Source organism: Dipodomys merriami, unplaced genomic scaffold (genome assembly GCF_024711535.1).
Source record: "Dipodomys merriami isolate MVZ:Mamm:240054 unplaced genomic scaffold, mDipMer1.0.p SCAF_102, whole genome shotgun sequence".
In the NCBI taxonomy this organism is placed as follows: Eukaryota; Metazoa; Chordata; class Mammalia; order Rodentia; family Heteromyidae; genus Dipodomys; species Dipodomys merriami.
The window spans coordinates 3,480,794-3,502,265 of record NW_027202294.1 but is presented as its reverse complement, the minus strand read 5'-3'; the positions used below and the strand labels follow the sequence as shown (position 1 = coordinate 3,502,265).

General features: G+C 47.7%; 1 protein-coding gene across 6 annotated transcripts in view; it reads left to right on the top strand.

The window, feature by feature from the left end:
* Pax2 (paired box 2) overlaps positions 1-12,717 on the top strand; it is a 94,451-nt gene extending 81,734 nt beyond the window's left edge. For 4 of the 6 annotated variants that reach the window (XM_069995140.1, XM_069995156.1, XM_069995148.1 and 1 more), the window contains 3 exons: positions 7,271-7,372; positions 9,643-9,729; positions 10,231-12,717. In XM_069995140.1, the coding sequence (XP_069851241.1) occupies positions 7,271-7,372; positions 9,643-9,729; positions 10,231-10,352 (311 nt within the window). In that variant the 3' untranslated portion in view covers positions 10,353-12,717. Of the gene's footprint in view, positions 1-7,270; positions 7,373-9,642; positions 9,730-10,211 lie in introns of all 6 variants that reach the window. The other 2 variants (XM_069995133.1, XM_069995126.1) reach the window with 1 other exon arrangement.
* The last annotated feature ends 8,755 nt before the right edge of the window (positions 12,718-21,472 follow it).

Below are 21,472 nucleotides of genomic sequence, written 5' to 3'. Positions count from 1 at the left end.
CAAATTTACTAACCATATTCTTATACATATTAAAAATGATTGTGTTAAATGTAGCCATAGACTGCCAACCTTGAAGAAATCTAATGTCTTCATTTTTTTTTTTTTTTGACACTTTATGAGAAGCAGACAAACCTTGAGGGTAGGGGAGTAAAACAAGAGTTATGCTTTCTGGCCTTAGGATCCTCACGGTGTCAAGTAGGTAGCAAAAGTGCTCATTTTCAGAGAAAGATGCCAAGGAAACATATCTCTAAACTCCTTGGATATAACTTTTGCTGTGTAAATCTGTGTCTAATAAGTCTTATTGCCCAGGCTGTCACTAGCAGCAGTTTCTGCTTCTTGAGCAGTGTCCTTTGTATTATTTCCTAATCTTCTCATGATAGCATTTCTTTGTACTTGAGATAAGCTTTAATTTTACTGTTTCCTATATGATCTTATTTGTTGATATTATTCACTAGTTGCAAACAAATTAGCATTTTACACAAAAGAACAGGTTCTATTTTTTAAAAAAAATTAGCACTGCTTATTAGTCTTTCATTATGCTCTCAAAAGTTATGAATACTTTTGACAATATGATAAAGGCCATATACCATCTATACCAAAGGTACGCATTTATAATATCTATAACATTTTATATATAGCTTTCTGCAGGCCCCCTAAAGTGTATCTTTGGAGCCCTATGAAATCAGTGAATCCCACTTTGAAATCTCTACTGTAGACAATACAAGAAACAGGTAGTGACAAGGTGCTCTATTATAGAAAGGATTAGCTTAGCACCATCCCACATTTCTTTTTTTTTTTGTCGGTCGTGGGGCCTGAACTCTGGGCCTGGGCGTTGTCCCTTAGCTCTTCAGCTCAAGGCGAGTGCTCTACCACTTGAGCTACAGCGCCACTTCCGGTTTTCTGGTGGTTTTATTGGAGATAAGAGTCTCACGGTCTCTCCTGCCCGGGCTGGCTTTGAACCGCGAGCCTCAGATCTCAGCCTCCTGAGTAGCTAGGATTACAGGCGTGAGCCACCAGCTCCCGGCTCCACATTACTTTCTTGGACGGAATACCTGTCTATTTTCTAGGTCTATAGTATTGAGAATACTATTCTAGAATCAGTTCCCAAATATATTTCTTGTTCCATAGTCCAGGCTTTGGCCATCTACTAGCTGTGAAAACGTGGACATAATATTTAGTTCCTCCAAGTTTCAGTTTCTCATCTACAAAATGGGGATTAAAGACAGGACAACTGGTAGAGTTGTATGAGAATTAAATGAGAAAATACATATAAAATATTGAGGACAGTGTCTAGTAGACAGTTGGTGCTTAGTGAATGTTAGTGAGTCCAGGTAAAAGGAGAAACACAACTCTGCCTTTAGATCTTTCACGAGACTATTAAAGTAGCAAATTATCTGATGACCAAAGTTTTCCAATACCTTAATAAAGTTTCTGACTTTGCTCTCTTGGTACGAGTGAGAGGTTGCACTTAGATTCTCCAAAACAGTTGATTTGCTCTGGGCCATTTGCTAAGGAATGTCTGACAAAAGTGCACTGTCTGATTCAAATGTAGTGATTGCTGTAGAAATTGGCTTTAGAATCTTTAGGGACTTCTTCAGTTGAACTGAGAAGACATCCTCATCAAATACAGTGCTTCTAACACTTCTGGGTACTTTAAGATTCTCAACAACTACTGTTTCCTGAAGAGGTCTTTGTTTTTCAGAAAACTCTCAAAGGAGATTAATGCTCTACCCTGTGGAGTTTTACTACAGACCTTCCACATCAGTTGATTATTCCTTGTGTCCTTTTTTTTTTTTTTTTTTTGTCTTAATGACAGTGTAATGGTATATTTTTCTTGTTAAATGACTTTTTTTTTTTGCCTTTTCTGTGACACTTTTGGGGAGTCTGCTGTTGTGTTGTCATTAAAGAGAGTGTGGCACGGACATGGCTTCAAACTTTGGCTCTATCATTTACTAGCTATGTAGTCACAGGAGAGTCAAGATACCTCTGTATGTCTCCGTTTTCTCAACTTTATAACAAGGATATTAGGCTGATAATCAACTGAAATGCTCTTTTATCTACAAAAGCTTTGTATCCTTATAAACCAAGTAGCCACCTTCTTATAGTGGTCAATATGAGATTCTTACCTCTTACAGGACAAGTTTACACCACTTGCAATTCCTGTGCAGTTTTCATGTTGCTGGTATTATCAGTAAGCAGAGCAAATACCTTACTGCTTCCTGTCTGCTGGTGGATGGCACATATTTTATAACTGCTATGTTCTACTTTGTAGCTGTTTTCTTCTGTTTCTATGCCTTGCCTTGTTTGTGTAAAGAACGTGGCAATGCCATATTAGCAGTTTTAGAGCTGTCTTTACGTCCATCTGTCTCTCTGCAGTACTGCAGCCCCCAGTGCTCTGTCAATTCTTCTTCACACAAATTTCATTAGCCATCGATAGTCCCTCACCAAAGGAGGTTTGCTCAAAGAATGCTGCTGGGCAAATAGTATGACGAGCTTAGTCATTTGAAAACATCCTGCAATATGTATTTTCTATTATTGACAACATATATTCCAGAAAAATATATGGCTCTGAAAAGAGTTGGGTCAATATTTTTCCTGCTCTTCAGGTATCACTTGTGTACTAATAAAACCATTGAGCATGCTTTGTATGCAGCGGCTTGCATCTTTGTTGACTCAGGGGTCTTCAGCAGGCTCCACTTGGTGGTGATGTTACGGAATGGGGTACGACCATATGTCATGTGCTAGGATGCTTGACTGTTTTGTCTCATCATGGACCTTTTGTACATTTTTTAAATTGCTGCATGGTGCTTCCAAGATTTAGTTTTTTAAAAATAGAATTTGGAAATGTTCCTTCTAATCAACAGTTCAGTGGGTGGCTTTCAACCTGCTGGAAGCTGGCCATATCATTTTGCAAGTGAGAAAGCCAGTGGGAATAAACTTTGCAATAGGATTGCCTGCAGGTTAACTGCACATAACTTTCTAGTCACCTAGCCTCTCTTCCTCTCTCCTGAAGGTTTTGTGGCAAAACCTTAGAGTATTAGAAATTCGTATTCATATGCAGCTGAAGGCCAGAATTCACATGCACTTAAATTTTATTTTTAAAAAGGTATACTCCTTTAACTGGCTTCTTTATAATTAGACATTAAGATCACTGGGCCAAGCCGGACACCAGTGGCTCATGTCTGTAATCCTAGCTACTCAGGAGGCTGAGATCTGAGGATCATGGTTCAAAGCCAGCCTAGGCAAGAAAGTCTATGATACTCTTATCTCCAATTGATCACCGGGCAGGAAATTGGATGTAGAGCTGTGGCTCAAGTGGTGGAGCAATAGCTTTGAGCAAAGGAGGCTCAGGGAAGTGCCCGAGCCAAGTTCAAGCCCCAGGACCAGAAAAAAAAAAATGGGGAGGCCAGAAGAAATTAGATTTCCATGCCTTTCTAGTTTTAAATCCTCTATGTCAATGGGCATCATTCCTAGAATTCTGCGTACTCAGGAGGCTGAGATCATAGGATCATGGTTTGAAGCTAACCCAAGCAGACAAAACAGAGAAACTCTTATCTCAATTAACTAGCAAAAAAGCTGAGCTGGAGCTATGTTTCACGTGGTAGAGAACCAGCCTTGAAGGGAAGTCAGGCAAGAGTGTGAGGCCCTGAGTTCAAGTCCCAGTTCAAGAAAGAGAGAGAGAGAGGGAGAGAGGGGGGGGAAGGAAGGGAAGAAGGAAGCAGAGAGAGAGATGGAAGTAGGACCAAATGAGGGAAAAGAAAACCCACAACAAAGCAAAACTCAATTCTTCTATCACTGCAAGTTACAAAAGTGATTTCTTACATGGTAGTTCTACTTAGTTCTTGAGTTTTAGGAAATACATTAGTAAGTATAGAGGAAAAGCATTCCATTGAATGATAAAGCTGAGTCACAATAGATGTGTCTCACTGTTAATCTTTCATCATGCTATTGCTTAAGTTGTTTTAAAGAAAAAAAACAAATTCAAACATTCACATTTTGTTCTAGATTTACATGAAACAATTAGAAAACAATTATAACCTATTAGGAATTGGCTGTAAGTGCAATCAAGGGCTAGGAAATTAATCAACAAGTGTTTATTGGTTGTCTACTGTGTTCTCAACTATTCAGAAAAGCAGTAGTTGGGGCTGGGAAGGTGGCTCAGTGGTAGAGCGCTTGCCTTGCATGAAGGAGGTCCTGGGTTCAATTCCTCAGTACCACATAAGCAGAAAAGCCAGAAGTGGAACTGTCTCAAGTGGTACAGTGCTAGCCTTGAACTGAAGAGCTCAGGGACAGTGCCCAGGCCCAGAGTTCAGGCCCCAGAACCGAGAAAAAGAAAGGAAAGAAAGCAAGAGAGAAAGAGAGAGAGAGAGAGAGAGAGAGAGAGAGAGAGAGAGAGAGAGAGAGAGAGAGAGAGAGAGAGAGAGAGAGAGAGAGAGAAGGGAGGGATGGAGGGAAAGGAAAGGAAAGGCAAGAAAAGGAAAGGAAAGCAGAAGTCAAGTCCTGCTTTTGGAGTACTTATGATCTGTCTGATGAAGCAAACTGTGACATGAAACAACGGGGCTGATACATTTATGCCCTATAAAGACATGGAAAACAAACATCCTATAGCTGCTTAAGAGAGAAACTTCCCTGATGAACAGAATGGTAGGGATTTTGAGGCTTGAGCTAGAAGAAAACTAAGAATAAGGAAGAAGGAAAGTTCATGGTGAATGCACAGTGAAAACAGTCAAACTGCCCCTGTGCCAGTGGCTCACACCTCTAATCCTAGATACTCTGGAGGCTGAGATCTGAGGATACCAATTTAAAGCCAGCCTAGGCAGAAAAGTCCATGAGACTCTTATCTCCAATTTACCACCAGAAACTGGAAGTGGCACTGTGGCTCAAAGTGGTAGAGCACTAGCCTTGAGCAAAAAGAGCTCAGGCACAATGCCCAGCCCTGAGATCATGCCCCACAACTGACAAAGAAGAAGAGGAAAGAAAGGAAGGAAAGAAGGCAGGCAGAAAGGCAGGCAACCAAGCAAGCAGTCAAACTAAACCAGGAAAAGTGAAAATCAGAGTTGAGAACTTGGGTGGAGAGAGTACCAGGAGACTTTGAAAGCCTTCAGTTAATATTCAAACTATAGCCTCAATGGTGTTTTTTGTTTTGTTTTGTTTTTTAACCAAGGGAAATGTGTGATGAAAGCAATGTTTCTTTCAGGCCTGGGCACTGTCCCTGACCTTCTTTTGCTCAAGGCTAGTAATCTACCACTGAGACACAGCACCACTTCTGGCTTTTTCTGTGTATGTGGTACTGAGGAATTGAACCCAGGGCTTCAAGCATGCTAGGCAAGCACTCTACTAGCCCAAGAAATGTTTCTTGAGGCTAGCCAAGCAGCCATATTTGGCATGGACAGGAGAAGCCAACCTTTATGGCCAACCAAGGGCAGACGCTCAGGAGCTGAACTAGGAAATGGAAATGTATGCGACAGAGATAGCTAAGGACAACTGACAATCCTTGGTGACTGACTTCATATAGTGGGGGAGGATGGATGAAGGCTGTGTCAAGGACCCCAAAGTTGTTGGTCTTCCTGTCTTCAAAAGGGTTAGTGGCACTGACTGAGGGGAAAGTGAGTCTGCCTTATTAGGTTTGAGGTGACAAAGCAGTAGTAAATAAGAGTGTACAGCAGGCAATTGGAAATGCAAAAATCCTGAGCCACAGTTCTGTATACTTAGAGAAGGAAAAAGCACTCAGAAGCATCTAGGTGGAGGTGAAGAAGGTGGTAGGAAATGAGGTCATCTTCAAGGGGACAGTAGCAAAGAAAGATGTTTAGCTGGCCGTGATGTTCCAGGCCTATAATCTGAGTACTTAAAAGAGCACTCAGTAGCTACAGTGATGCAATTGGTTAATGCACAGTACTTTTTTTTGGGGGGGGGTTCCGGTCGTGGGGCCTGAACTCTGGGCCTAGGCGCTGTCCCTCAGCTCTTCAGCTCAAGGCTAGCACTCTACCACTTGAGCCACAGCGCCACTTCCGGCTTTTTTCTTTTTGCTTATGTGGTGCTGAAGAATCGAACTCAGGGCCTAAGGCATGCAAGGCAAGCGCTCTACCACTGAGCCACCTTCCCAGCCCCTATGCACGGTACTTATAAGAAGAGTGCTCAGGAGCATCTTAAGTTAGAGAACAACCTTAGTGAGGCCCATCTCTAATTAACTCATTCATTAATTTGGAAAAGGAAGAAAGAATGAAAGATAGCTTAGAATAGTAATGGGAAGATGATGACTAGGCTCTAACTGAAGAAAAGAGTGAACTGGACAAGGTGTGCAGAGACCTATGGCTTCCTTCAGCTATACCTTGCCTTTCTAGGCTAGAAGAGAGGTAGAGTGGCACTAGCTAGCAAGGACAATAAAGGAACCCTACAGAGAATGCATGGGCCAAGAGAGAACAGAATAGCCTCTAGTATGTGGGTGTGTGGGAGATGGGAGAGACCAAATATCATCATTAAAAACTGGAGTATGCTAAATGTCATAGCAGTGGAGGGGACAGATAAGGAAGGACAGCCATTACATGCAACTGTGTTTCAAAAGAATCATCTGTGAATTGGGGAATCTCTTTGCTCCTCTTAGTAGAGGAGCTAAGGAGAGCTCATCGTTAGCTAATAGGAGGCCTCAGCCACTGGTAGAGGTACCAGATTTTGCTCATTGGAATTTAATCTGATCACCACACCGTTGGTTCAAAGTTCCTGATTTATCTCAGGAAGGAGGTGAATGTTTTCTATCCTGAAAATGCACAATCGCTATCAGCAAAATACCCCACTGGCTGGTCCCTACCCTCCACATCTGCCAGACCCAGCACCAGCTCAACTTGGAGAGGACAGGAAATGCCAGTCAGCCCTTGTAGAATTGGAGGGGGGTGGTGAATCCAAGCCTGAAGGGAAGATGGGGTGTTAGGAAGGGAGAGGTAAGCAAGATGACAAAGGTCCATTTGGCCCCAGGAGAGACCACAGCTGACTATCTCTCTGAGAGGGAGGAGTAAAACCAGGTCACCTCCATCTCGTTTGGGAATGAGAAGAGAAACAGATGCACAGAGATCCAAAGCGACACAGAAGGGGGTAACACACACAACTAGTGGTGGACTCGGTCATTTAGGTAACAAGCTTGACTCTGTGCAAAGGCAGCCAGAGACCTGCTTGTTCAGGTACACATCTGCTCAGAGCTCTCCCTGATATATACCAATGTAAACAGAGGCAGACCCTCTCTTCCAGCCCTCACCCCTTCCCCTTTGTGTTTTTCCAGGTCGTGACATGGCGAGCACCACCCTGCCTGGTTACCCCCCTCATGTACCCCCTACTGGCCAGGGAAGCTACCCCACCTCCACCCTGGCAGGAATGGTGCCTGGTAGGTAACTGCTACAGCTAGGTGGGAGGTACTAAGTGTGGGAGAGCTTCCGAGTGGTCTCTAGTCTGAAGCTGGGGAGGTGGGCAGACAAGGGTGCGGGGCAGGGGCGGGGAGGAGGGAGATACCCAACATCGTCTCTCCCTACAAACCATTGTTATTCTGTTCTCTCTTTCTCTGGGGGCTGCAGTTGGCCCCTCATCCTCCCTCATGAGCAAGCCAGGGAGAGTTTACAGAAGTATGCATGACTTTGTGTCATGGCTCCCTGCCCCCCCCCCACCAACCCACCAGAGCCTGTGCCCTAGGAACACTAAGCCTCAGCTCCACCCTCAGTGCTGTAGCCCACCCTAGTCAGCTGACACTGCCTAGAAGATCCTGCCCCGGTTTCCATGGAAACTCAGAACCAAGAACCATTTCCAGGGTCATGTCAGTCACTCAGACAAAGCCACTCTGGGTCCACACCAAGTCACAGGGGAAGACTAGATGGAGAACCAACCCCAAACTCAAGAGAGGAGGGAACTCATCCCTAAGAGGAGCTGAGAACAGCCTATGGCAAAAAAAAAAAAAAAAAAAAAGCAAAACAGAGATTTTGCCTTCAGAGAGACAAGCAAGAATACACCAAACCTTTCCAGATGATCCAGGTCCTCATTGCTCCCCAGATTTTGCCCCACCCACAGTCTTGGGTTGCCTGGCTCAGGGGTGCAGAGGCCATATTTAGGAGCCAGTGATTGCAAGCGAAAGTCTTGATATCCTATCCCTCAGCCTAGATTACGGTCCTGGGTTAGAACTTGAAGCCAGAGAGTTGACATTCCTATTTGCAGAAACACCAAAACCTCTTGCCTTAAAGAGGGTAAAATTCATCCCAGCCTACAACCCTCTGCTTCTGGAGAGCCTTGTGTCCCGTCCCAGAAGTTTCTCATTGGTAGGGGAAGAGGGAGAGGATAGAAGAGGTTGACTGAACTCATCCATCTAGGATCACCCAAGGGCAGCCCTGGGTAAGCAAAGCTGGGGTGAGGATGAGAAAAACAGGGAGAGTGCAGAAAGGTGTGGTAGAAAAAAGGCTGAAGGGAGGTATAAGTATTGGTGAAGGGATTACTGCCCAGATCTGGGGAAAGAAGTGTAAGCACTTTTGTGGGAATCAAGGAGATTCTTTGGGAGGAAGATCCCAGCAAGTGAGCGAATGGAGGCTGGAGGAGGTGTTAGAGAAGTGGGGGTGAGGGAAGAGTGGGGAGGGGTGAGGGTGGGGAGTCTGCAGGGAGGTGGGGATGAGGGGAGCCGCTGAGAGCTCATGGTGGCAAGGGGGGAGTCGTTAAACAGAATCTAGTGCTGATGAGGAAATTACACTTGTTTCATTAGCGATGGGGAAGGAGATAGCTCAGTTCCTCTTGGTCACAGTTGAGCTCAGAAGCTCATTATCCTGCTGCACGCATGCTTTCCCTCCTCGTCAATAAACAGGCTTTCCAGTGGCTGCATCCCCCACCCCCACCCCAGCTCCCTCTCCGAGAGGGGCCCCTTCTCCTCTACTTAACCCGCGGTTAGGGATCACTGTAAACAGTCTAGGGTCATCACACAGGAGAAAGGGCGAGGGGGAAACCCGGAGGCCTGGCCTTTTTCCCCAGAGGGAGGGAGGCAGCTTCCGACGGCTCCCAGCCCACGGGCCCTTGGCTAGCTGCTGCCCGACCAGCGGGCACTCCACTGGCTTCCAGCGGCTTCTTCCCCCTGCCGGGAGGCCTACGCGTAAAACCTCCGGAGGGAAAGAAGGGAGGGGGTATTTCCCAGCAGAGCTCTCCGCCCCTTGCGTTTGGCACCGCTCTAAGATGCCATTCTTAGGCCTTTCTGGGACAAAGTGTCCCGAGGGTTTCTCTTCGCCACCCTCCCTCGCCTCCACCCTGTGGGGCTGTGCCTCCCAGAATCACCGTGTTCGCTATAAAAGCCCTTTGCTTCAGGTTACTGGGGGTGGGCACACCCAGACCTCGAACTAGCCCTGCCTGAGTGGCCTGGAGCGCCTCCGCAGGGGAGCCCCGGCACGCCCCAGTCACCGCACCCCAGCGATGATCTTCCCCTCCCCCGCCACAATTTGCCAGGCGCCTTCCGGCGGCTGTCCCCACGTGGACCAGGTGGACGGCCTCGCCTCTGACCTGTCCGCACCTGCCATTGCCTGGCCTTGTACCTGGGACTAGGGGTGAAGGGGGCGCAGAAGCCGTCTCCACCCGACTGGATGAGCCCGCCTTGGAGCGCGGGTGTCTGATCCCCACTTCCCCACCCTCCCGCAGGGAGCGAGTTCTCTGGCAACCCGTACAGCCACCCCCAGTACACCGCCTACAACGAGGCTTGGAGATTCAGCAACCCCGCCTTACTAAGTGAGTACGCCACCGGGCTGGCCCGCCGGCGGCTCAGCGCGCCCGCCCGGCGGTGAGGCTTCGAGACGCGGGCGCCTCTCCCGGCCCTTTGACCTCGGGTGTCCGGTTGCGCCCAGGGAAGCGGGCTCCTTAGTGCAGCGCAGAGGCCCGGGAATCCCTGGAGAACCCCTGCGCCTCTGGCCTCGTCCCTTCCTTCCTTCCCTCCCAGATCACTGGAAGGCTCCCGGGCGCCGCCTTCGCCCTCGAACCCCCTAGAGAGTCTGAAGCCCGTGTCACCAGTTGGGTCCTTTCCTCCCACCCAGCGCGCGTGAACGCAGCTCTCCTCCAGGGCCACGGCCCGGGCGGCCCAGCCACGGTCTCCCAGCCCTGATCCCTCTGGACCCCAGCCCGGGGAGGTCTTTTCTTTGCTTTTCTTTCCTTTTTTTTTTGTTCTCCTGTTTGTCCTCTCACCCAGCCCATTCTTCTCCTGTGTTAACTTCCAGGTTCCCCTTATTATTATAGTGCCGCCCCCCGGGGCTCCGCCCCTGCCGCTGCTGCCGCTGCCTATGACCGCCACTAGTTACCGCGGGGACCACATCAAGCTTCAGGCCGACAGCTTCGGCCTCCACATCGTCCCCGTCTGACCGCCCACCCCGGAGGGAGGGAGGACCAACGCGACGCGAAGCCTCTCGGCCACCGTCCCAGCCCCACCCCCATCCCAAGACCTCCCCCGCAGCCCTCCTCGTCAGCCAGCCGAAGGCCGGACGGGACGGGTGGAGCCGCGGGCGGGACCCTCCGGCCCAGGCCCCGCCCGCCGCCCCTCCGCGCCCGCCTGGGACTGCGCGGCGTCGCCAGGTGTGCCCCAGCCAAAACTCTCCGGGGCCTGGTAGAAGCCGCCCGCCCGGGAGCGGGTCCGCCCCCTGCGGGACGCCGGCCGGGCCGCCACCTTGGGGACGAGATACATTTCTGTGACACACAATCAACGCCGACTGCAGCGCGGCCCAGCGCCCCGAGCAGCCTGCCGGGGAGGGGGGCGCTCCGGCTCCGGGAGGCTTTGCTGGGGGGGCGCTGGGCAAAGGAAATTAAGCACCAAACGACTTTGTGCAGAAGGAAGAAGAGCCACCTGTGGGGGGGGGGATTCCTTGGCACCTGCGCTGGCAGGGCTGCCTCGCCTTTCGGGTGTGCCTTGCCCCCGAAGGCGGAACGTGCGCCCGAGGGTGGTGCTCTACGGACGGCGTTTGGGGTGTCAAGTCTTTCGCAGGTTGTGGGGCCCAAGACATGAAGGCTCCAGCGATGGGCACCCACCGAGCCCAGCTCTTGGCTCTTTTCCTCCATCTGGACCGCCCGGCCCCCTACCACAGCGTCTTTCCTCTGCTGGCCTCTCTCCCTCTCCCCTGCTACCGGTCATTTCCCCAGGTTAAGACGCCCGGCGTCCGTGGTTCCTAAGTCCCTGCCTCTCGGGTCGCCCTCCGTCTCCCCCCGCCCCGCCCCCCAGCCGCCGCAGGACCCCATCCCATAGGCCGCAGGTACTGGTCTTCGGGGGCAGTTGCTTGGCACCCCGTCCCCTGACACAGATGCCCCAACCTGCCAACTATAGGAGCCCATTCTGAGCCGTGGACGGCTGGATGGAAAGTGGACGACTGCCCACTCCACCCCACCCCTCCCTCTCCGGCAGGAAATGAACAAGAACCGAAAAACAAAACAAAAACAAAGCCTACACTTATTTAATAGGATGGTCTTTGCAAAAAAAAAGGAACAAAAGGAGAGAAAGGAAAAACAAACCCAACAGGCTGCTGCTTTTTAGAAAGACGGTGTGTGTCGTGTGAAGGCGAACCCCCGTGTATATAACCTCCTCCCCCTCTGCGCACCCGCCCCGTGGAGTCCCCGGCCCCGCCAGCCCTGCCTGTAGATACGCCCCGCTGTGTGTGCTGTGAGAGTCGCCGCTCGCTGGGGGGAGGGGACACCGCGACGCGCCCGCTGACGCACAGCACATCCTGGAGGAGGGGGACAACTTTTTTTTTTAATGTTACAAAACTATTACGAAAGAAAGAAATCTCTATGCAAAATGACGAACATGGTCCCGTGGACTCCTCTCGCCTCTGTTTTGTTGGCTGTTTCTCTGTAATTCCGTGTTTTCGCTCTCTCCTCCTGGCATCTCCCCCCCCACCCCCCCCACCCCCTGCACCCTTCACCTCCCTTCCTCTCCGCTGCTCTCTCTCCCTCTGTCTCCGTCTCCCTGCGTCTTGACCTCTGATTGTCTCCCTGTCTCTGCCCCCCACCCCCAACTCTCTCTCTCTCTCTCTCTCTCTCTCTCTCTCTCTCTCTCTCTCTCTCTCTCTCTCTCTCTCTCTCTCTCTCTCTCTCTCTCTCTCTCTCTCTCTCTCTCCCCCCCCTCCCAGCTCTGCCCTCGCAGGCAAGATCACAGGTGGCAGCTCCAGTCTCCGTGCTGGCCCTTCTCTGCTGCGCCCTGGGTGGCCGGGCCACCCTGCCCCGCCCTGTAGTTGCTCTCTCGGTAGCGGCGATGCTCTCTCCCTGCATGTCTCCTCACCCGTGGATCGTGACGACTCGAAATAACAGAAACAAAGTCAATAAAAGTGAAAATAAATAAATAAATAAAATCCTTGAACAAATCCAAAAAGGCTTGGAGTCCTCGCCCAGATCTCTCTTCCCTTCGAGCCTTTGTGGGGTTTTTTTTTGTTTTGTTTTGTTTTTTAATTTTTATTGGAAAAGGAAAGTGAGAAAAGAGAATAGCGTAAGGGAAGTGCCGGCGCCCAGCCAGGTTCCAAGTGGTCTCCTCGGAGCGACAAGGTCCCTATTCGGTGGTGGGGCTGGCAGGGCAGGAGTCTGGGACCCAGAACCAGTCCTAATCTTAGAAAGGTCCCCTGACCAAGATGGTTTCTCAGCCACTTCCAGCGTGTCGGTTCATTTTGATTCCTCTTTTTTTTTTCTTGTGCACATGATAAATAATAAATACATAAATGATAATAATAATAAAATTTTGTATGTCACTCCCCACGGCTCCAGGTTTGTCTCTCCCTGACTCTGGGATGGGCCTGTCTCTGGTTGATCCTCAGTAATTCTGTCAATAATCTCCACTCTCGATTTGGTGCCCGGTAGACCTTTGGCTGAAACTTTCCTGTGTAGCAGCTGAGTGTAGGTGATGGCTGGGATAATCTTGTTATTTAGCATCCACTCTCTGCTACTCGCCCTCACCCTCTGGCCAAGAGTTCTCTCTTTGAAACTTTAGAGTTAGCTTTAGAGTTCTGCATCTGTACCAAGCCAGTCATGCCATCCTGCCACTTGCCCTGGCACCCAGATCTAGGGTGCAGGCTCTCAGAATGCAACATCATAGGCCCTCTACATATAGGTGGGTGTGGTCTGCGGTCCTGTGTCCTTCCTGGGCTCCCCAAGTGGGCAGATACAATGTTATCCCAGAGTCTGTACAAGGGACCAAGGAGGCCTCAGACACTTGCTGAAAGTTTCCTTGCTCTGCATTTACCTCTAGACCTAGAGAATGGCAGCCCCACAGAAACCTCAAGAACTCACTGTTGGGACCTCACATGCCCCTCCCCTCTCCCCAAGAGTCCCAGGCCCTAGGGAGCAGCCACTGGGATTGTTGACCCTGTACTGAAGCTTGGGTATATTCCATAACCATCACACACAGGTACCTATTTTGGCTGGGCAGTTGAATCAATGACTTCCTACATTTGAATGAATTTCTGTCAGTCTGTGCACTCCTTTGTGTCTCCTGATGGGTCTCTGAGATGGGGTTGGAGAATTGTTGATCTTTTTAGACATCCTTGTTATTCTTGGACCCAGGTAACAAATGGATGATCTTTGTGTCTGTCTTTGGGTCTCTGTTCTTCTTGGAAAGGATGTCCGCACTGTCCTACCACATCAGAGATACTTAAAAGTGGCCCCTGTCCATCCTTTCAATATCCCCTGAGCTCAAACTCTCCTCTACTCTTGACAACACACAGGCACTAGCTTCCACCTGCTGTCTTCCCTAGGAGACTTTTTTTTCCATCCCAGGAAACTTCCCCCATTCAAGAGGTTGCTGCAAGCAGGACCTTCATTCAGACGAAGGAGTGATTGTCCCCCTTGACTGAGGCAGTGTGATCCAGACACTTCCTTCCCATCAAGATGCCAAAGGCCTTTCCTTTCCTCAAGCTAGCTTATCCAGACTCATCCCTTATCAAGCCACCACTAAGGAATATGCAAGACCCCCCCCACCAACAAATCAGAAAAAACACCTAACCTCTTCTCCCTCCTCACCCATGATTCCTTCAAATGCTCCATCTCAGCAAATGCCATTCCCATTTAGCCCTGGTTTGGCCACCAGTCTCCTGCAAGAATGATCTTCAAACCTCTTTGTTCATATAGCTTATCTGCAAAAGAATTCTGATTATATACTCACAGTCTAAATGTCTTTTTATTTATACTTTCCACAAGTGTGCTACTGGACCAACATGAAGCTTACAAAACCTTAAATAGAAAAAGAACAAAATTGTTCCTAGAAACAGAAGTTCTAGTATTTTCTTCTCACATCCAAATGGATTATCTTGTGCTCTTTGGAAGATGCACACTCCACGTTTGGAGATAGAACTCCTGTTACTTCATATCCAATAAGGGAGTTCCTGAAAGTTACTAAGACATTAGGTTTGCTGAACCTACTGAATGCTGCCTTCATTATATAGCAGACACATGGCTCTCAGTGCTTAGCTTTGTCTCCAGGCCCCCAGACAAGGATCCTTGCTTGCCCTACAATCAACTGGGAGCTAGAGACACTAGTGGTTTTCTCAAGCTTCTTATCTTCTAGTCCCCTTCCTATCAAAAGAAATGTTGAGGGTTCTACTGTTTACATTGGCCACCTCCATGCAGAGCCTTTATTCTGTGTCAGCTCTTCAGCTCAAGGCTAGCACTCTACCACTTGAACTACAGCGCCACTTCCGGTTTTCTGGTGGTTTATTGGAGAGAAGAGTTTCACGGACTTTCCTGCCTGGGCTGGCTTTGAACCACGATCCTCAGATCTCAGCCTCCTGAGTAGCTAGCGTTACAGGTGTGAGCCACTGGCACCCAGCTTGTTCTGTGTCTTTTCTGAGGTGCTGGTTTCCGCTTGGAATCTGCTCAAGGTCCCCAGAAATGCTATAGAATCCTGGCCAGTTGTCTACTCAACTGAAGCCCTTAAGGGCTTATTTCGCAACTTCATTTCGTTTTTCCCAGAATTTGTTTTGCTAGTCTTCTTACTACTTTACCCCAACAGATTTACCCCAACAGTTGAAGTACATAGCTATGATAGTTGAAAAAAAGAAGTGTCCTCAGTTGAGGGAATAACAGGAACAAAGGCATGAAGTCATACAAATATACCAGATAAAATGTAGCTAAAGTACCAGATCTATAGGGAAAGAGAGGGGGATGATGGGTTTGCAAATAAAGCTTAAAAGAAGTTGTTAGCTATAACACCATGGTGGGAATGTCAAAATGGTGCCTTCTACAAACACAGCTCCTCCAAGAAAGCTATCCACAATCAGCTCCTGCCCATGAGACAGCATGATGACTCTGTTACTGGTACAGAATTAGACTGGTACACAAATCCACACTGAACCAATCTATTCTCCTCTCTCAGGAAGCAGAGGTAGGAAGTAAGGAAACAAAATGAGACCATTCCTCAGGATTTGCAAAGTGTCTACCTTTAAAACGGATCTAGAATACGGCCACTTTCAACTGCCTGCACGGTACCATCTTTACCAAGCCAGCATAACTTTAAAAAGTGCCCCTTGATCTTTCTGCTTTCATCTTTTGCTTCCCTCCTGCAACCAAAGATCCTCCAAAATGTCCTACAAGTCATTTCCCCACCTGTTCAGAATCTTCAGGCAATTCTCCATCTCCCTCAGTCAAGATCAAATTATGACACTGACCTACAAGACTCTACATGTGTGGCTGTTCACCCACTTCATGACGGTCTTAACTCATCTCTCATTACCTCCCTTAAATCTATATTCTTCAAGTCTGTTGGCCTCTGGGCTCTGCTTCAGTCATACCAAGGAAGTACCTTCTGAAGACATTTACATTTAATGTGTTTTGCTTAGCAAGCTCTTTTCCCAGGTGTTCCCACGACTGGCACTCTTAGTTCCATAAGGTTTATACTACAATGTCACCTATCAGAGAGGCAACTTAAATAAAATAGTATAAAATACGATCTTGGACCCTAGCTCAGTAGTAAAGCATTTGCCTAACATGTGAAAGACCCCAGGTTCCATCCCCAGTACCATACAAACGCAAAATAGCACAGAATCCCCCCCACCACACATACCTCTATTCCTTTCCTCTATGTCTCCAAGGTACCTATCAGTACCTGGTGGGTTTATTTATCTTCTGCCTTCTGCTACTACAGTGTGAAAGCCATGAGGGCAGCTTTTTGTTGTTTTGTGACTTCTGTATCCATCCCCCCCACCCTCCCATGCTTAGGGCAGTGCTTGGCACATAGTAGCTGTTCAACAAACTACCATAAACAAATAAATGAATGAGGTGTTAAGAGTACAAAGAAATGAAGAGTAAAGAGGTAGGTGTATGGAGGGGATAGACACAAAGCAGAGGTGAGAGAGTGAAGTCCTCAGTCATAGAAAGGGAACGGTGATCTGTAGAGGGAGTAGCTGAGTTACTATGAGGACGTTATAGAAGGAAGGTTCTGTTTCTGCTTTTCTTGCAGCCTAGTGGTTTGAGATAAACACTGAGCTTTCTAATGACTCCCATTATTACCCGGGCAACTCTGTCCCTTATATCCAAAGCACCAGTCAGAGTTCCCATAGGGAGCTTTGGGAGTATACCCCTCCTTCCACTGGAAAATTTCCCCTCCCCCATCCTACATAATTCTTGAGGAACTAACAGATTATCTTATTTGATCCTGACCACCTATCTGATCAGTGAGCACCTCATGTCCTTAGCTACAGTACATGAACCTTAAGTTAGAAACAACAGAAGTTCTCTCACAGAACTGGTCTCAAGTAATGGAAGAATGAAGGTCTCTTCTTTTGGACTGTAAGCTACAATAATGAGGGCTGAGTACCCTCTTAGGTCCCTAAGAGACCCTTTAACTATGTCACTATGTGGAGAATACCTGCTCATGAATGAGACACACTCAGACTCAAGCAGAGACAAATATCACTGAGAGGTGAAAGAGACAGAGACAGAGACAGGGTGTGTGTGTGCGTGCGTGCGTGTGTGTGTATGTGCGTGCGTGTGCGTGTGTGCGTGTGTGTGTGCGCGTGCATACTAATGGTATCATTCCAGCCTCTGGAGTCAGTTAAACCCAAAATAAGATGTACTTTTGACATTTCCAGAGTCAGAGCCAATATTTCTTCTGTTTGTTTTTTTAAGGAAGTGTGCTGAATTTCTGTCATTAAATTCTCATCGAAACAGTTCTGGGAGTATGAATATCCTGTTAAGAACTTTGCAATTTTTTATAGACAGGGAGAACTATGAAAAGTTTTTGAGCAACAGAGAATGTTTTAATATACCTGCACTTTTGGAAGAGCACTTGGTCCATGATATGAGCAATGAAATTCAAAGAGAGACAGTGGATGCAGGGAGGATTGTTAAGACGCCACTACCACTGTCCAGCAGGAGTGATGGGAACCTAGAAGAATAATTACATTGGCTCCGGAAGGAAATAGATATGCAAACATTACAAATTTTTATTGTTAGCTAGGTGCGGGTAGCTCATGCCTGTAATCTTAGCTACTCAGGAGGCTGAGATCTGGGGATCGTAGTTTGAAGCCAGTCCAGGCAGGAAAGTCCATGAGATTCTTATCTCTAATTAGCCACCCAGAAAAATCAGAATTGGAGCTGTGGCTCAAAGTGGTAGAGCACTAGCCCTTAACAAAAGAGCTCAGGGAAGCTGGACACTGTGGCTCATGCCTGTAATCCTAGCTACTCAGGAGGCTGAGATCTGTGGATCGTGGTTCAAAGCTGGCCTGGGCAGGAAAGGCCATGAGACTCTGATCTCCATAAACCACCAGAAAACCAGAAGTGGTGCTGTGGCTCAAATGGTAGAGTGCTTGCCTTGAGCTGAAGAGCTGAGGAACCATGCCCAGGCCCAGAGTTCAAGCCCCACAACTGACAAAAAAAATCTAATTTTGATTTTATTCAAAAAAAAAATGTAACTTTAAAAAAGTAAAGAGAAGCCAGGCTCTGGTAGCTTACACCTGTAATCCTAGCTACTCAGGAGGCTGAGATCTGAGGATCATGGTTCAAAGCCTGCCTGGGTAGTAAGGTCCATGAGACTTATCTCCAATAAACCACTCAAAAACTGGAAGTGGCACTATGGCTTAAAGTGGTAGAATGCTAGCCTTGAGCAAAAGAGCTCAGAGACAGCACCTAGGCACCCACAACCAACAACAACAACAAAAGTAAAGAGACAACCAAGTCCTTGACACATAGAAGTATAATTGTTTCATGAGGGAACCAAATTTGGCTTTTTTGGTTCTACAACTGAAAGAAAAGCTATTGGATTTGGTGCAGAAGGAACACCTGGAGGCCTCCAAGCTTTCTTAGGGTTGAGGGAGGACTGCTAGAGATGATAGTAGCTAAAGCCTAAGTAGAAGTGTTAACAATTCTTTTGAAAGTGTGAAAGACAGAGGAGACGCCTCTGTATAACTAAACTACTTTTTTAAATTCTAGAGAAAAGAAGAAGAAGAAGAAGAAGAAGAAGAAGAAGAAGAAGAAGAAGAAGAAGAAGAAGAAGAAGAAGAAGAAGAAGAAGAAGAAGAAGAAGAAAGAAGGAAGGAAGGAAAGAAAGAAAGAAAGAGAAAGAAAGAAAGAAAGAAAGAAAGAAAGAAAGAAAGAAAGAAAGAAAGAAAGAAAGAAAGAAAGAAAGAAAGAAAGAAAAAAGGAGGAGGAGAGGAGACGTACACAGGAAGATGTGAATTCAGAAGTTTCTCTCAGGCTAAGACTTGTGTGGATAAGCCGATGACAGAGGCAGAGTGAGAGCTGTTGAGAGGTAGGTATGAGGAGTTTGTAGAAAAAGGCCTACAAAGCTAGACACTGATGGCTCACACCTGTAATTCTCATTACTGAGGAGGCTGAGATCTGAGGATAGTGGTCTGAAACTACCCTGGACAAGAAAGCATGGGAGACCCTTATCTCCAATTAACCACCAGAAAACTGGAATTGATGCTGTGGCTCAAAGTGGTACAGTACTAGCCTTGAGCAAAAGAGCCTAGGGCTCAGTGCTTAGGCCCAGAGTTCAAGCCCCTGAGTGACCTAAAAAGAAAAGAAAAGAGACCTAAAAGAGCAAAGGAGAGGCACACGATTGAAAGTAGTTAGGAACCAGATAATTCTGCTTGGAAAAGGTCACAAGGGGAGGAAGGATGAAGGATTTGCATGGAGAGACAGGAGATAAAGCTGTTATCCCCTGAGAGGAAGGGAGAGCAGGATCTAGACTTGAGGAGGACTGAGAATTTGGAAGAGATTCTCCCAGTGATAAGAAAGGAAGTCTATGGAAGGAGCGTGCTGTAAGCCATGCTGGTAGCCTGTCCATGATTCTCCAAACCTACCTCCGCTCTCACCTCATCCACATCTCCACAGACTGAACCTCAGCAGCTCCTCAGGCCTGGTCTCACAATCTGATCATCCTAACTCTCCATTTCCCAGTACCCAGACATGGCCTTTGCTGCCTTGTGTGGAAGATAAATTCCACAAAGAATTCCCATGTCCCACACACTAGGCAGAAAAAAAAATCTATTGTGTGTAGAGGCATCTCAAAGCTAAGGATAGAAGGGATCCAGAATGTGTCTCACAGTGTCACTCTGTGATCGTCACAAGCTCCTCTCTATATGGGGATGCCTGTTTCTTCATATGCAGTAGCAGATGGCCTTTAGGACTTCTTCCCATTTGGACAATTTAGAGTTCCATAGCTGTACACTACAGGTGCCTCAAGCAATCTCTTTGGCCAAGAGAAGTTCAGGAAAGTTCTGGGGGACTGGGTGGACATATGCAAATTGGAAAGGGTAAAGGGTTGCTTTCAAAGCTAGAGAAGGAGGATTCATAGGTTTATTTATTGCCATTCTCTACGTGGAAGTTAGTACTGCCTTTTCCTATCTCTCTTCCCAATGTTTGCCTAAAGGTCTCTGGGATCAGAAACATAAACTTTGGGGCAGATGAATGGTGGTCTGAAGGGACCTTGGCAGGTACAGGGTAGGGTATGAAGGAAGGGAAACAAAAGAAGCAGCTATTTGGGACCAACTACATTTCCTCCCTCTTCCTACACCCCCCTCCTGTCCAAACCATTCCAATACTCTAATTAGCCAGCCCCTCAGGACCCTGTTAGCCAGGCCGGCTGAGCGCCCAACTCCCTGGAGACTGGCCCCTTTACCCCCCAGACTAATCAGTTCTTCACTCCTTGAGTGCATGAGTGTGCTCACCACACACACACACACACACACACACACACACACACACACACACACACACACACTTATTCTCTCTTAAGACCTGCAGGGCCCCATTCCATCCTTCAGAATATGGTGCAGAGTTTCCCCTAATGAAGATAGCCCTATTTGAGATGATTAAAGGGTTGAAGAGAACCCAGACAAAGTTTTGGGGGGTTCTAATTTGGAATTTTCCCTCAAACTTGTAGGACTAGGATATGTAGCAAGGAATGGAACCATAGTTGGGTGGATTCCTAGACCTGGGGCTTGTGTTTTTCAAGCCCCTATGTATGGTCAATAGTCATCCTACCACAGACCCTCTTCTCCCCTTACCTCACCCCCTCCACAGTCTATCTCCCCACCCCCTACCCCCAACACCCACACTGTCAGCCCAAACACATGATAAATTGCCCTGTCAACAGAATTCATTCAGGGACCAATTAATTCCACAGAAATGAACCAGGAGCCATCAGTTGCTGAAAAACTCAGAGTGCAGGGAGCGGAGGGAGGGGATGCGGGCGGGGTGTGGGCGGCAGAGGAGGGGACGAGGAGGCTGGGGAAGTTAGTCTGACAGAAATTGGTCATTTAATGCTTAAGTGCACGCTAGACAGCCCTGTCATCGCCCGCGGCCCCCGTGCGGGATTAATTATCAGAGGAGGAGAGGGCAGCCCAGCCTAGCCCAGCCGTCTGTCACCAATGAAGGCTGGAGTCACCCAGGCCTTGGGCCACCCTGGGTCCATTTTCAAGTCTACAGGACTTGTACTTCCCCAACTTTTCAACCTCCCCACCTCCAGGTCCCAGTTCATGGTCCAACCACATTTAGTCATGGCCTTGATATCAGCAAACTCAACTAGGAAGACTTTCTCCACCCCTTGACTAGGTTGGGCCTCATAACTCCTTGTACTCCCCTATCATTATCCTCAACCATCTTGGGTGACTGTGTGGAACCCAAGGTACAATTGTCCCATCCGTCAATCCTAATCTCAAGGAATGATGCCATTATCCATTCAACTGCCCAAGTCAGAAGTCCAGCAGTCATCCTGGCTCCTCCTTCTGGCTCACCCCTCTCATCCAATCAGAATGCAAGTCTTGAATTCAACCTTAGGGATATCTCAAAATCTTGTACACTTGTTTCTAACTCAAGGCTGAGCCATCTTGTGCTCTACATATCCACCTGATTTAGGCTTTTGTTTGTAGCTATTATTATCTTTCAAAAACATCCTGTTACACACCCTACCTTCCAACTTAACACACTGATGGACCACCATAGGCCTGTAACAGATCAGGTCAAAACTCTTAACAAGCCACAATACTCTAGTCTCATCTTCAGTGTGTTC